This window comes from Lactuca saligna, chromosome 2 (genome assembly GCF_052625555.1).
Source record: "Lactuca saligna cultivar CGN05327 chromosome 2, ASM5262555v1, whole genome shotgun sequence".
Classification (NCBI taxonomy): domain Eukaryota; kingdom Viridiplantae; phylum Streptophyta; class Magnoliopsida; order Asterales; family Asteraceae; genus Lactuca; species Lactuca saligna.
In genome coordinates this window covers 115,062,259-115,078,251 of record NC_136418.1, presented here as the reverse complement: position 1 = coordinate 115,078,251, position 15,993 = coordinate 115,062,259, and the positions used below count along the sequence as shown (strand labels likewise).

General features: G+C 39.2%; 1 protein-coding gene across 1 annotated transcript; it reads right to left on the bottom strand.

Annotated features, from left to right (window-relative positions):
- Positions 1-5,786: 5,786 nt before the first annotated feature.
- On the bottom strand, positions 5,787-6,218 carry LOC145030002 (uncharacterized). Its single transcript, XM_078978444.1, has one exon. It carries the CDS (start codon positions 6,216-6,218, stop codon positions 5,787-5,789), a length of 432 nt encoding a protein of 143 aa, XP_078834570.1.
- Positions 6,219-15,993: the final 9,775 nt, after the last annotated feature.

The window sequence follows — 15,993 nt, the reverse complement described above, 5'->3', positions numbered from 1 at the left end:
ACCAAGGGAGAAAGAGGTTTAAATATGGAATGAAAAGTGGGTTTTTAAAAAGGTAATAATTATCTTCATTAAAAAGGTGATGATTATCTTTATTAAGAATAACGGCACATCGTAACAACCTGTCAGAGTAGAAAATAGCCGTTGGATAAAAAAGCCGTTGACTGAAGGTGAAACGTCAATCAGTGTTTGCGGAAGCGCTGAGCTCAGTGTCACAAAAGTTACGTGCTGAGAATATTTCTCCGTCAATTCAAGGTACAACTTGCTTAATCGGGGCTAGCAAGGAGATTGGTGCGTGTGATAGATACTAGTTACATTATCTAACCATCGGCACAGAGTGTTGTGACTTCATCAGTGAGTGGTTTATCTTACTGAATCATTAGGCACTGAATAAGAGGAGGGTAAAGAATGGATTGTTGCGTGTGATAAACCTTGGTGTTTTTGGTCTAACCATCGGCAAAGATTTTTAGACTCTGATCAGTGTGTGTTTTCGCACACTGAATCACAGAATCAGTGTAAGATTGGTAAGAAGGGGTAGTTGCGTGTGATAGATCTGGGTGTTTTGATCTAACCATCGGCAAAGAGTTTCAAGTTGTTATCAGTGTATGGTTTAATACAGTGAATCATTCAACTTTTGTTTAGAAGACTTGAAGAAGAGATAAAGATAAGAAATCAAACCAAAGTGCTCAGTAGCAAATATCATCAGTATGTCATCATCAGCACAATGTACATCAGCTTATAAGACAATATCAAACATTAGCACAATTAAACATCAAAATTAATTACAAGGAAATCATTCCCAGTTCTCCGATAATGTAAGCAGTTGATTGAGAATCCAGTGCCTTTGTGAAGATATCAGCAAGTTGCTCTGAAGTCTTGACATGTTCAAGAACAACTTTTCCCTTTTCAACATTATCTCTGATGAAGTGATGTCTGATTTCAATATGCTTTGTCTTTGAGTGTTGAACAGGATTTTGTGTGATCTGAATGGCACTGGTGTTGTCACAATATATGGGAGTCTTTGAGAACTTGAACCCATAGTCGAGAAGCTGATTTTGAATCCATAAGAGCTGAGCACAACATCTCCCAGCGGCAACATATTCAGCTTCTACAGTTGAGATGGCTACGGATGTTTGTTTCTTGCTAGACCAGCTGATGAGACGATTGCCAAGGAAGTGACATCCACCAGATGTACTCTTTTTGTCTAAATTGCATCCAGCATAATCTGAGTCAGTGTATCCATAAAGTTCAAATGTTGAGTCACGAGGATACCACAGAGCAAGGTTTGGAGTTCCCTTCAAGTATCGAAAAATACGTTTGACAGCCATGAGGTGAGATTCTTTTGGATTAGCTTGGAATCGAGCACAGAGAATGGTTCCAAACATAATATCAGGATGACTTGCTGTGAGATATAAGAGGGATCCAATCATTCCTCGATACAAAGAGTGATTGACATCAGTTCCAGTTGGATCAGCGTGTATCTTATCAGTCTTAGACACTGGAGTAGAGGCTGGTTTTCAGTCACTGATAGAATACTTAACAAGCAGGTCAGATATATATTTACTTTGACAAATGGAATTACCTGTCTTTTGTTGCTGAACTTCAAGACCTAGGAAAAAGGTCATCTTCCCCATCATGCTCATTTCGAACCTTTGAGACATGATCTCTGCAAATTCCTTGCTCAGTGTCTCATTTGGAGAGCCAAAAATGATGTCATCGACATAAATTTGAACAAGAACCATGTCTGAGCCTTTTTTTTGATGAAGAAAGTATTGTCGATTGCTCCTCGTCTGTATCCATTTTCAAGCAGATACGATGTCAGCGTCTCATACCAAGCCCTGGGAGCTTGTTTCAGTCCATAAACAACTTTGTCTAACCGGTACACGTAATCAGGATGATCTTTGTCCACAAAGCCTGGGGGCTGATTTAGGAATACTTCTTCTTCTAACACACCATGAAGGAATGCTGTTTTCACATCCATCTGATAGACAATGAAGTTCATGTAGGATGCGTATGCAAGAAATAGTCTGATAGCTTCAATGCGAGCAACTGGAGCAAAAGTTTCCCCGTAGTCAATGGATTCAATTTGAGTAAACCCTTGAGCTACAAGCCTTGCGTTGTTGCGAGTGATGATTCCATCTTTATCAACCTTGTTACGATAGACCCAGCGAGTTCCAGTGATAGTCTTCCCGGATGGTCTTGGGACAAGAGTCCAAACTTTGTTCCTTTCAAACTCATTCAGTTCTTCTTGCATGGTTTTGATCCAATCAGCATCTTGAAGAGCTGTGTGTACTTTATCAGGTAAGATCATTGAAACAATGTTAACATACATGCAAAAGTTATTAAGTGCACTAGATCTGGTTCGGACACCATCATGAATATTCCCTATAATTCGATCAACAGGATGATCTCGATGTTCAATGACTGATGTTGATTCCGGAGAGATAAACACTGACACATTATCTGTTTCAGGAGAATCTTCAGCTTCAAGGGTTTCATCAGCACTTAATGAATTATCTGCTGATGTGGCTGCAATATCTTGATTCAAGAAACATGGAACTGGAATGATAGGATCAGAGGAATCAGTCTTATCTTCAGCAGAAGGTGCTTCATCGAATGGACAAGAGAGAAGCTCTTGAAAGATAGAAGGAGAATGTGTGACTTTTTCATCAGTGTATGATTCCTCATCAAACTTCACATGAATGGATTCTTCAACACATTGCCTATTCACATGAAAAACACGAAAAGTCTTTGAAATAGATGAGTACCCAACAAAAATACCTTTATCAGCCTTAGGTTCAAACTTGGATCTTGGGTCACACTGATTTAGAATATAACAGATGCATCCGAACACATGAAAAAAGGATACATCTGGTTTTCGACCTTTCAGCATTTCATATGGAGTCTTCTTGTGAATCCTGTGAATTAGAGACCGATTCTGAGTAAAACACGCTGTATTGACAGCTTCAGCCCAAAACGACATAGGAAGACCAGCATGGATCATCAAGGTTCTTCCTGCCTCAATCAGTGTTCTATTCCTTCGTTCAGCAACACCATTTTGCTGAGGAGTACGAGGAGCTGAGAAGTTTTGTCCAATTCCTTTATTGTCACAAAATTCTTCAAGAGTTGAGTTTCGGAACTCAGTACCATGATCACTTCTTAGTTACTTAACTTTAAGACCTGTCAGTGTCTCATTTTTACGAATCAGTGAGATAATTTCCTGTGCAGCATGACTTTTCTTCTTCAAGAAAACTACCCAAGTAAATCGAGTGAACTCATCAACGACCACTAGAGTATACTTATTTCCACCTAGTGAACGAACAGGAATAGGTCCAAACAGGTCCATGTGGAGTAGATAAAGAGGGACTGATATACTGGAACATGACTTGGATTTGAAAGAGGACTTGGTTTGTTTTCCTAGTTCACAAGCTGAGCACATCTTGTCTTTCACAATGCTGAATTTTGGGAGCCCTCTAACTAGGTCTTGATTGGATATCTTGGATAGATTCTTGAAGTTCATATGAGAAAACCTTTTGTGCCAAATCCAGCTAGGATTCGTCTGAGACTTTGTAAAGAAACATTGCATCAGTGCCTTGTCACTTGAGAACATGTCAAGAACATATATATCATCTTTTCTACTTGCTGAGAGTATGATGTTCTTGTCATTGTTTACAACTCTTCCTTCCTTCTTTGTAAAGTGAACTTCATAGTCAGCATCACACAACTGACTGATAGAAATGAGGTTGTGTTTGAGACCCTTTACATATGAAACGTTTTGAAAAACCACGTTATTGCATTTGATGTTTCCATATCCCTTAGTGAACCCCTTTCCATTGTCTCCATAAGTAACTGCAGGACCAGTTTTCTTAACATAATCTTCCAGGAGAGACTTTGATCCCGTCATATGCCTTGAGCAACCACTATCTAAATACCAAAGATGCTCCTGACCCTGCAGTACTGAGAAACTAGTTAGAACACACTGACCCATTCAAAGATGGGTCATTCACAAAGTTATTTGATAATAGATTATAACACTCCTTAGGAAGACAGTTTAAAGAGTTTGACTTAAGAGTCCATTTTTCATTTCTAACTTTAATATTTTCAGCTCTTGAGGATGATTTATCAAAAGAACATTCACTGATCTTGTGAGAGGAATTACCACATCTGTAACAAACTCTAGTACCAAAGTTCTTCTTTGTGAGCAAATTTTTTGATTTAACACATTTTGACATGTAAGATTCACCAAGAGAGCTTTGAGACCTTTTGCTTATCATTGAGTCACGACTGAATTCAGTATTAGGAGGAGTTTGATCAGTGTTAGGTGATAAACTATCAGTATCTGATTTTGACTCATTCACAGATGGATTGCAATCAGGGAAGTGCTTGAGTTGTTCATGAACAGCATGAAACACTCCATTTGAGATAGGAAAAGCAATAATATTCTCAGTTAGAGGGATTGGTCTAACAAGATGTGCAGGATAAGAGGTAGGATCAATTCCGGTAATTTCAACATTACACTCAGTGATACCATCAGAATTAGTAATGCAATATTCATCAATTAAACTTTGATTAATAAAAGAGTTACTGACAAACTTATTTTTGAAATTGTTTTTCATCACATTCATGGAATAGACCTCAGATTCCTTTTCTTGTGATTTAAAAAAAATTTCATCTTCTGCAAAATTACCCCCAAGAATTTTCTCACAAGAATGTGGAATTTAAGCTGAAATAATATAATTAGCATTCTTATGAGATTTTGCCCAAGTGTGAAGCACAGTTTGTTCTTTGATCAAAAGATTTTTAACATCATCAATTTCAGCAGACAAAGATGAATTTGACAAACTAGTAATTCTAAGATTTTCCTGAGTGGACTCAATAATACTATTTTTCATGGATATATCAGTTTCAAGAAGATCAATTTGATTTTGCAAATTTCTTATGGTTTGATTCTTCTTAGAATTAATGACACCCAAATACTCAAACATTTTGATTTTTTCATTCATTGAATAGGAAACAAAGTTTTTAACCTGGTACATTGAAGAAGAGTCAATGTTGTGCTTCCTGGAATTTTCAGCATCAGACATATCAGTGTCAAAAGTACTTTTGTCTTTATCAGAAATAGCCGGGTCCTCTATTTTGACCATTAGACACTTGACTTCATCATCTGATGACTCTTCATCAGTTTTCCATTTTTCTTCTTCAGCTACAAGCACTTTATGTTCCAAGTTTTCAGCTTTCAGCTTCTCAATCAGCTTGTTGTACTTCTACTTCCAGTATTCATCTGAGCCTTGTTTCTTTTGTTTACAATCCTTTGCAAAATGATCAGTGCTCCCACAGTTAAAGCACTGAGCCTTCTCTTTCTTATCAGCACCATGCCTTTTATCAGCTCCTGACCCTTTTGAGAACTTTCCACCCATCTTCTTTTGAAACTTTGAGAAGTTTCGACCTGATTTTTCAAAGGTCTTCACAATCAAGGCTGCACTTGCCACAACCTTTTCAAGATCATCAGTGTCAGTTTTAGATGAATCAGTATCTGAATCAATTTCAGTGTCTGAATCTGACACCAGCTTTTTGTTGGAGAATAAGGCTACAGAGGATTCACGCTGAGAATCTTTCATCAGTTCCTTTCTTTGAAGCTTGGATTCTTCATAGTATCGAAGATTTCCATAGAGACTTTGTAAGTCCATAGAGTTGATCTTCTCACTGTTTTTCAGCACATCAACATGATTCTCCCAACCTGCACCCAGAGAATCCAAAAACTTTTACACTAGAACAGTTCTATGCTTCAACTAATCTAGTCTCCGAAGATCATTAACAAGAGTATTGAATCTGTTAAAAGTTTGAGTCAAGGTTTCACCTGTCTTAGCAAAAAAATGTTCATACCTTCGATTAAGATCATTTATTTGAGTAGCCTTGACTTCTTCAGTTCCTTCAAAAGATACAGTCAGAGTATCCATCATCTCTTTTGCTGAGATGCAATTTTGAACCAGCCCAAAGATGTATGGCAGAGAGTAGCTGATTGCGGCACGAGCACGAACATCTAGACCATGTTTTCTCTTGTCATCTGCCGTCCAGTTTTCTTTGGGAGTTTTCTTCATAGTACCATCAGGAACATTATTTTTAAGAGGCTGATACATCGGAACATAAGGACCTTTTTCAACGATGTCCAGCATGTCTTCATCAACAGACTCTAAGGCATATAGAGCCTTTATTTTCCACATAGCAAAGTTCGTTTCATCGAAAGGAGGGATTTTAGTAGAAGGATGATTTGATGAGTTTGATGAAGAAGAAGATGAAGCCATTTGTTTGATTAAAGAAACCCGCTCTGATACCAATTAAAGAGGCCTTTAGATCAATCGATATATCAAACAAAGACAATAAATAAGAACAATAGAAATTCACGAAGAAAAACTTTCACTAAGAAAGAGAATCTCACAAAGAGATTATCGTGTGCACAAAGCGACGATTAGGGTTTGTGAAAGGCGTGATAATTCACAAACCTGTACAAGATAATATACACTGTTATTCTAGACAATCCCTACAATACAGGGATAAGCTAGCTAATAAATCAAGATAACTAAGGAAACAGAATAAATACATGATTTGTTACAATGCACTGAATAAACTAAACTAATACAAACTGAGCAGTTACACGCTGGTGCTGATGCTGAGACATGTACTGACGCTGAGTCTGTTTTAAACATAATCATATTTCAAGGTTTGACCTTACATATATTCAGTTTTAACCCATTTCTTGTTCGATCCGATGGGTGTCTCGACACTTGATTTGGAACTTGAAGCCGGCTGCCGAGATGACTTTGACCTAACTGGTCTTGGCTTCACTGGAGCATCTCTTCAACTAGACTTTTAGGCCGGCATTCCCTTCTTGTTCTTGGGAGTTGGATGCTTGGCCTTGTATGCATTCCAGTCATCATGGTCTGAACGTGACCTTGAGGGGTTTCTTTTGGAGTATCTCCCTCTTGGTGCATTCTGCCAGCCTTGTGCATAGTAAGGAACGTATGCGCGACTTGGACAGTTTCTGGCAATGTGTCCAGGTGTTCCACAGTGAAAACAAGTCCTTTTCTTCATTGGGAAATTGTTTTTTCCTGCCCCTGGTGGCATATCTTTGCCTTGTTTCTTATTGTTCCCACATGCACACTTGTGACAAGAACTCTGTTGCGTTGGAATTGGTGGTCTGTATTTCTTAATGGCAGGTTGATCAGGAGCAGTTGAGTTCGAAGCAACAGATTCAGAGTTCAAAGAGATGTTGGTTTGTTCAATGGTTTTCTCCTTATTCTCATCTTCTGCTACTTTACCTCCACATGAAGCAGAAACATTAGTATTTTCAACATTAATAACTCCTCCTAACACAAATCCAGCTCGTTTGCCATATCGAAGATGTGGCTCCCTGTCAGTTTCGTCCTGTGTCATAGGGATGGATGTGTAGTTATGATTATAAGGAGGAGGTACACTATCATACCCTAGACCCTTGTTTTGATTTTCTTTGAATTTTAATTGAGTTTCATACAAGGACTCGACTATCTGACTTGACGTAGTATAATTTTTGAAATTGACATCTGTTTTTCCACACTTAATTTTTAAAGTGTCAAGTTCTTCAGTTACAACAACAAGTTGTCTCTTAATATAATCATAATTTTCACACTTATTGCTATACTCTTCCTGAAGCTTCCTAAAGTCCTTGGTTTTTGCTTCTAATTCAGCCTTCAGGGGTTTCTGACCTTTCCTGAGTTGATATCCTTCATATCTCAGGTCCTCAACTTCTCTTTTTAATAAATCAGTTTGTTCTCGAAGAAATTTAATCGTAGCTTCACAAGCTGGAGTACATGTAACTTTAGTGACCGGACTGTTTTCAGAACTCATTATTTCTCTAAACTTCAAAGCATCAAGTTCTTGAATTACATCAGCAAGACTAAGATGATTGAGATCTTGTCTTCTTGATGATAGACACGTTCATGTCCCACGATTTCGGAAGTGAATTTAGCAACTTTTTGTTTATCTCGGACTTAGTGAAGAAGATCCCGGCTATATTCATCTCAGTAGTGAGTGTAGTAAATCGCTGCAACTGAGTTTCAAGGGTTTCTCCAGGGATATAATCGAAAATGTTAAAATTTTGTCTTAACATATCCTGACGACTCTCTTTCATGTTTTTAACTCCCTCGAAGACCTTAAAATCAATTAAAAAGTACAACTAGAAGCCAAAATCAAACTTAAAAGTCAAACCCTTTGATTATAAACCTCAAAAGTCAACCTTAAAAGTCAAATTTAAAAGGTTAAACTCAAAAGTCAAACTTGAAAAAGTCAAACTTAAAAGTGAAACCAAAAAACTAAATTTGAAAATTTGAAAATTAAACGAAAAAGTCAAAAGTTAAACTTGCAAGTCAAAATCAAAATTTAAGGTCAAAAGTTAAAAAAATAAAAGTAAAAAATTAGAATATAATTTATTTATTAATTTTAATTTATTAATTTTAATTTATTTTTTTTTATTTATTTATAATTATTTTATTATTATTATTATTATTTTTTATTAATTTTCTTTTATTTTGGATGAAAAAGAATTTAGAATTAAAAGAAGTTGAGTTTTGGGGTTAAAAGTGTAAAAAATGAGAAATTTGAACCGAGAAAATCACTTTATGAATTAAATTCGGAAGGAGTTTATCGCCTAGCAAGTTAGATGAGCTGGTAAAGCTCTAAATGGAGGAACCAGAGGTCGCGTGTTCGATCCTCTGAAGCCCCAAATCAGTTCCCTATTTTTTTAATAAGCGAAGCGAAGCAGGTTGCGAGGATGAGGCTGCTGAGCGAGGCTGTAAACCACCGAGTCCGACGCCGTAAACTCCGAGCCGCAAGCTCGAACTGTGAATCCTAGCCGCCGGCTGTGGACTGTTTCCGGCAGTAAATTCCGGCCGAAAACCCTTCAGCGATTTCGTGAAAAACAACGATTTTTCGACTTTGACTCGATCAAAAACCATTTTTTATGAAAAACACGAAGAACAAACCCCCCTTACTTTTGTGAGATCTATCCAAAAACGCAAGAATATTTCGAAAATAAGATCAAATAATACCCCAAATCTGACAAAATTGACTGATACAACTTTGCTCTGATACCAATTGTAACTCCCTAATTTGCCCGTGTATCAGTCAGATCCGTTTGATGGTGCGGAAGAAGAAGAATATGAATCATGAATGTATTGATAATATGAATTAAGTTCCTTACACAAAAGATTCACCCACACACGATGCTCTCTAGCCGTAAACTCCTTAGGGTTCATCAATCTATTCCTCACACCCTAATACCTATATTTATACTAAGGGAACATGATCCGGAAACAAATGGGCCGTAAATGAGTTTACGGCCGTAAGGTGTTTACGGCCGTAAACTCAGCCATAAAATAGACTATAAATTCATAAATATTACAGAAAAATATAATTGCCCAGAAAAGTAAAGTATAAACCATATTTTAACCCAACAGGTACATTCTTAGTGAACTCCTTACCTGCTCTGGAATTGTTTGACTCGGGGGAGAGTAAGTCCTTTGTCTCCTGATCCCTTAGTAGGGAGTTCGGTTTACCTTTTGAAGAGCTAGAGTGTTCGCGTGACTCCCCATCGCCAACGAATACGAGATTTCTGCTTCTTCAGTCTATAAGGGTTACATTCTTGAGATCTTCGGGGTATCGTTCCCGATTGGCTTGATTCTGATTCCCATGGGTGATGTCTGTTTAATAGTGGGTATGGACTAGTTGAGTCATTTTGGTGCCATTAACGACCACAAGGTTCAGTGTGTGGTAGTTCGAACCCCAAGCGGAGGAGAACTAGTTATCTACGGTGAGGGCACCAGGTTGCATTCACGGTTTTGTTCAGCCGCCAGGGCTCGACAGTATATTCAGCACGGGTATACGGGTGATTTGTTGTATGTGGTGGATATGTGGGCCAGGGATTATGTCTCGGTTTCAGAGGTTCCAATCATTAGAGAGTTTGCTGATGTGTTTCCAAAGGAGCTACCCGGAGTGCCTCCGGAGAGGCGGATTGAGTTTAGGATAGACCTAGTGCCAGGTGCGACCCTTATTGCCAAGGTGACATACCGATTGCACCACAAGAGATGCAAGAGTTTTCATCTCAACTGCAGGAACTACTAGGCAAGTAGTTCATTCATTCGAGCAGTTCTCCGTGGGGAGCGTCGATTCTCTTCATCAAGAAGAAGGATGGTTCACACTGGATGTGCATCGATTACCGGGAGTTGAACAAATTGATGGTGAGGAAGCGTTATCCACTTCCACGGATTGATGATCTCTTTGATCAGCTAATGGGAGCATCTTGGTTCTCCAAGATAGACTTGAGGTTCAGGTATCATCAGGTCAGCGTGAGCAAGGAGGACGTGGAGAAGACCACGTTCCAGATTCGTTATGAACATTACGAGTTCGTGGTGATGCCGTTTGGGCTCACCAACGCACCAACTGTATTTATGGACCAGATGAATCGGGTATGCAGAACGATGCTCAATCGGGCAGTCATTATGTTTATAGACGACATCTTGGTGTATTCTAAGACCAGAGAGAAGAATTAGGAGCATCTTTGTGAGTTATTGGGAGTCTTGAGGCGGGAACGGCTGTATGCCAAGTTCTCGAAATGCGAGTTTTAGTTGCGAGAGTTTTATTTCCTTGGACATCTCATTAACCAGGAGGGGATGTTGGTTAATCTGGCCAAGAACGAGGCAATTATGGAGTGGGAGGTTCCCAAATCTCCCTCATATATCAGGTGATTCTTGAGATTGGTAGGGTACTACCGGAGATTTATACAGGAATTCTCCAAGATTGCAGTACCCCTCACTTGTCTGACGATGAAGAGGGTGGATTTCCGGCAGGGCCATGAGCACCAGACTGTTTTTTAGACTTTGCGACAGCGACTCTACGAGGTGCCAGTTTTGACACTCCTTGAGGGAGTTGAGGATTTCGTGGTGTTCTATGACGCATTGATCACCATATTAGAGCAGTCCTCATGCAGAGAGGACAAGTGATAGCATATGCTTCGCGGTAGCTGAAGCTGCATGAGATGAGATATCCCACACACGATTTGGATTTGGGAGCGGTGGTATTCGCTCTCAATATTTGGAGACATTATCTCTAAGGGGTCCGTTGTACCATATACATGGACCATGAGAGTTTGAGACACATCATGGATAAGCCGAACCTGAACATGAGGCAGCACAGGTGACTGGACATAGTCAAGGATTATGACTGCGAGATCCTTTACCATCCCAGTAAAGCGAATGTTGTGGCGGACGCCTTGAGCCGCAAGTCGGCTGGAACTTCTATTCCAGTGGCATGTATGAGGATATCGATAGATTCTCCACTTGTGAGCTTGATCAGGGAAGCTCAGAACGAGGGTGTACCATAGGAGAACTAGAAGCTGGAGAGGATTAGGGGTGAGATCACCGGATTCGTGCAGGATACTCGGGGATTGTTGACCCGTTGTGGTCGAGTACGGGTTCCGATATGTGGTGGGTTTAGACAGATTATACTAGAGGAGTCTCATAAGTATCACTTCTTTATTCACCCAGGGGCCACCAAGATGTACCGAGATCCGAGACTGAGTTACTGAATGCCGTGTATAAAGAGGGAGATCGCTTGGTACGCCGAGAGGTGCTTGACCTGCAAGATGGTCTAGGCCGAGCATCAGAGGCCGCATGGCAAGTTGCAGCCTCTAGAGTATCTATATGGAAATGGGAACAAATTACGATGGATGTTCGATTCACCTCCCGTTTCTGCCAAAAGTTCCACGAGGATCTGGGCATGCAGCTGCATTTTAGTATAGCTTATCATCCACAGACATACGACTAGAGTGAGCGGACCATACATTCCCTAAAGGATATGATGCTGACCTGCATTATTGACTTTGGTGGGAGCTAGGACTCCTACCTACCTCTTGTAGAGTTTTCCTATAACAACAACTTTCGTTCTAGTATTGGTGCTCCACCATTTGAGCTACTGTATAAACGGAGATGGATCAGACCGAAGATGTTCTGCAGACTACCGAGATGATTCAGCAGATCAGGCAGCAATTGCAGACTGCTCAGAGTCGGCAGAAAAGTTATCATGACCGGCGCCTGCTGACCGGCGCCGATCCGAGTTGGAGTTTCAGTTCAATGACATGGTGTTGCTGAAAGCCTCACCCTAGAAGGGTGTGATTCGCTTCAGGAAGAGGGGAAAGTTGGGTCCCTGATACATTGGGTCGTTTTGGATTATCGCCATGGTTGGTAAGGTGGCGTATAGACTGGATCTTCCAGAGGAGCTCAGTCAGATCCATAGCACATTCCACGTTTCACAGTTGTGAAGGTGCATTTTGGATGAGTTTGCGGTTGTGTCACTAGATGACATCCAGGTCAAGGAGCGCCTGAACTACGTAGAGAGACCAGTGGTTGTTTTGGAAAGGAAGGAGAAGATCCTACGTAACAAAGAGATACCTTTGGTAATGGTACAGTGGCGGCATTGGAGGGGATCTGATTGGACTTGGGAGCCGGAGACCAAGATGTGGCAGCATTATCCGGAGTTGTTCACCGCAGCAGACTTCGAGGACAAATTCTAGTTCAAGTGGGGGAGAATTGTAACATCCCTAACCCTAGGAATAAAATTTTAAGGATTTTGTACATCACATAAGACCTACTCGATGAGTTGGAGGCCCTAAATTGTCATGTAGAAACTAATAAGGAAGCATGGATTATGGAACCTACTCGACGACTTAGAGGATCCCAACCTGACGAGTTGAGGCTCTACATGAAACCCTAATTTTTAGGGTTTTCACCCTATTTAAAGGACCTTAAGTCCCCTCACCAACCTACCTTACCACCTTATCATGCAGAGAACCCCTATTTTGTGCATCATATTTCATTGTGTGTGTGAGAGCTTGGAAGGTGACTTTTGGTGCTCTTTTGAGGGAAGCTCAAAGATTGAAGAGATTGGAGTGAGGAGGACGTGATATATCTGACATCTACTCTGTTTTAGCAACCATCTTGAGGTATAAAGTTGATACCTTGACCTCTTGTTGCTAATATCTCCTCTTATGAAAGTATATGGGCCTTTTGGAGAAAAAATGGAGTAATTCTTGGATTTGATCTTGTCAAGAGGATGTCGTTTCAGATCCGGACACCTCTAGGCCTCCATGGACATAAAGTTTCCCACTTTATCTAGTCTTGGCCCTTGTCCATGCCCTAAACTTGTTATTAAGCTTAGTTGTAGTGTTTTAATCCCTTTGATTCCTTGCATGCACGTAATGTTAGCAACTTTACGTGGTGTCTCAATCCTAAGAGGCTATATCTGTAGTTTGGGGCCTTAAGTTCATATAGAAGGGGGTGAGTACCTTAAGATAGGAAAACTCGACTAGTTGCTTACCCAACTCGACGAGTTGATAGAGTTTCCCGCTTTCTAGATGCTGAGTGGACTCGGTGAGTTGATGAGATGACTCAACGAGTTAGTTAGGGTTTTTACTGATTTTATGAGTTCTGAAGGAACTCAACGAGTTACTAGCTGTACTCGACGATTTGGGTCAACTTGGACTGTTGACCTTGACTATTGACTTCGACTTTGACCATGATTGACCAAGTTTGACTTTTGAAGGTATATTGGTAATTTTGGATTTTAATGGAATTGGTCATATGGTGGTTACATGCAGTTGATTTTGGAGCTTCAAGTTGGGATTCGATTTTATCAGTTCAGAACTACTTGTGTGGTGAGTTTTCCTTACTATGCCAATAGGGTCGAAGGCACCAAGGCCGACCCTTTTTGGATTGTTATCCTGTTTATCGCATGATGATATTCTTAGAGATCTATTGATCTGTATCCTGGTATATAGGATGATGCTATTTTTAATGACCTGTTAGGTCATTATCCTGATATATAGGATGATGCTACGATAAGTGATCTGTTAGATCTGCCTGACTGTATATAATTTTTAGCTAGCATATGATATTATGTGTTAATTATGTGATTGCGGGTGGGTTGAGGCGGTCCTGCTTTGTGCTCTAGGCCAACAGACCCATGGAGGCCTGGATGGACTAAAGACCCATGGGGGCGTATCAGTCAGGCTGAAGGCCTGGAGAATGGTCCAGATAGGTTGAAGGCCCAGTAGGGCGCACCAGACATGCTGAAGGTTCTGAGAGTAGGCTAGATAGAATAAAGGCCCGGCGAGGGCGGTCCATTCACACTAAAGATTCTATATGCATGTTGTTTGTTATGAAATTGTTCTAGTTTGTATGGCATTGGTATTTTGGGGGAACTCACTAAGCTTTGGCCTTACAATTTTGAATTTTGTTGCAGGTACTTCAGATGATCACGAGAAGGCAAAGACTTGATCGTGCACCTCTTCACATTTTATGATTTTGATTTTTGGGATACTCTGATATGAAACTATTTTGAAAGCATTTTGTAATAAGTAATGATTTTTGGATGCTTGAAAAAGTTTTCAATTTTTATGAATTTTATGGATGTTACACTTTGAGTCATATCCAGAATCACCAAGATTCCTTTACTCAACCTTTTCCTCCTATTTATGACATGAATTATATCTAACTTCCTTCATCTTTTCTGAACTGGAGTTCTGAGCCTTTAAACTTCCACCTCCATTATTGCCTCTATTGAACTAGGATAATTTTTTCTTGAAAAACTTCTTAGGGTTGCTGACCGTTAGAGATTTGATTTCACTTGTGAACTCCTCATTAGTACTTCCAGAATCCGAATAATCTTCAATCACCTTGGATGTCTTATTCTTTGAGGCTTCTGCTTTCCCAACAAATGCTAAGGGACTAGCATTTGAAATAGTTCTTGCATCTTTGAGAACCTATTTCTCATTTGATTTCAGAATTCCTACCATCTTAGCAAGAGAATATTCCTTAAACTATTCATGAGCCTTGATGGTTGATGCAATAAATTTCCATTCGGTTCTCAGAAAAGTTACTTTTTGCTCAATCGTTTTCATGCTCAAATCATGCTTAAGAATTCTACTTAACAAATGGTTGAAACGATTAACAGCCTGATCAATAGTCTCATTAGGTTTCTGCAAAAAAGAAGCAAATTTAGATAAAAGAGTAGTTTGTAAAGAATGAGTCAAGCCAACATCACTAGAGTACAACTCTTTTAACCTATCCCATATTTGCTTAGCTGTTGGAAGTGAACTTACCAATCGAAAGGTGTTTGGAGGAAGTGCGAACCTAAGGATTTTGGTTGCTTTTCATCTAATTCAGTGTATTTATTGTCAGCAAAGATGCCATCCAAATGTTCTTGAGACTCCATAACCTCCTTAGTCTTCGAGTATTTGTTTGTTCCTTTAGTGACAGCATGCTAAATGCTTGAACCATGAGTTTCATTGCCAACAACATAATCTTCATAGTGTGATGCCAAAACTTTATAATCCTCCAAAAAAAAGGGTTAGAATCCAATTTGTAGGACCAGTACTTCCCTGAAGATTGAAGGAAATAGAGTGAGAATCCCTTTTTTCCATTTTAGGAAAAATTTTGAACGAGAACAAAAATAGAATCAAATCTATGAGTTTAATATGGATTTCCAAATCGAAAAGAAGATTTAAACAAAGAAATTACGATCAATTTTACAAGAACACTTGCAAAAATGAAGAAATGTTCAAAAATTCAAAGTAGAATATGAAAAATACAAAGAACTTCAAAAAAATTTTGACTCGGAAAAATTGCTCAAAATTACCCGCTCTGATAGCACTTGTAATAATTTTAAGAACGTAATAGATTCTCATTTGTTAACGGATGCATTATGAAAATAATGAATGATTATGAACAAAAAGAGGTAAATAAGATCATTATTTCATTCGAGAGAACTAGAGAACAATTCGGTACAATGAGGGAACTATTTTCACAAAAAGTTAGTCTCTCTTATAATAGACATCTATATATATATATATATATATATATATATATATATATATATATATATATATATATATATATATATGTATGTATGTAT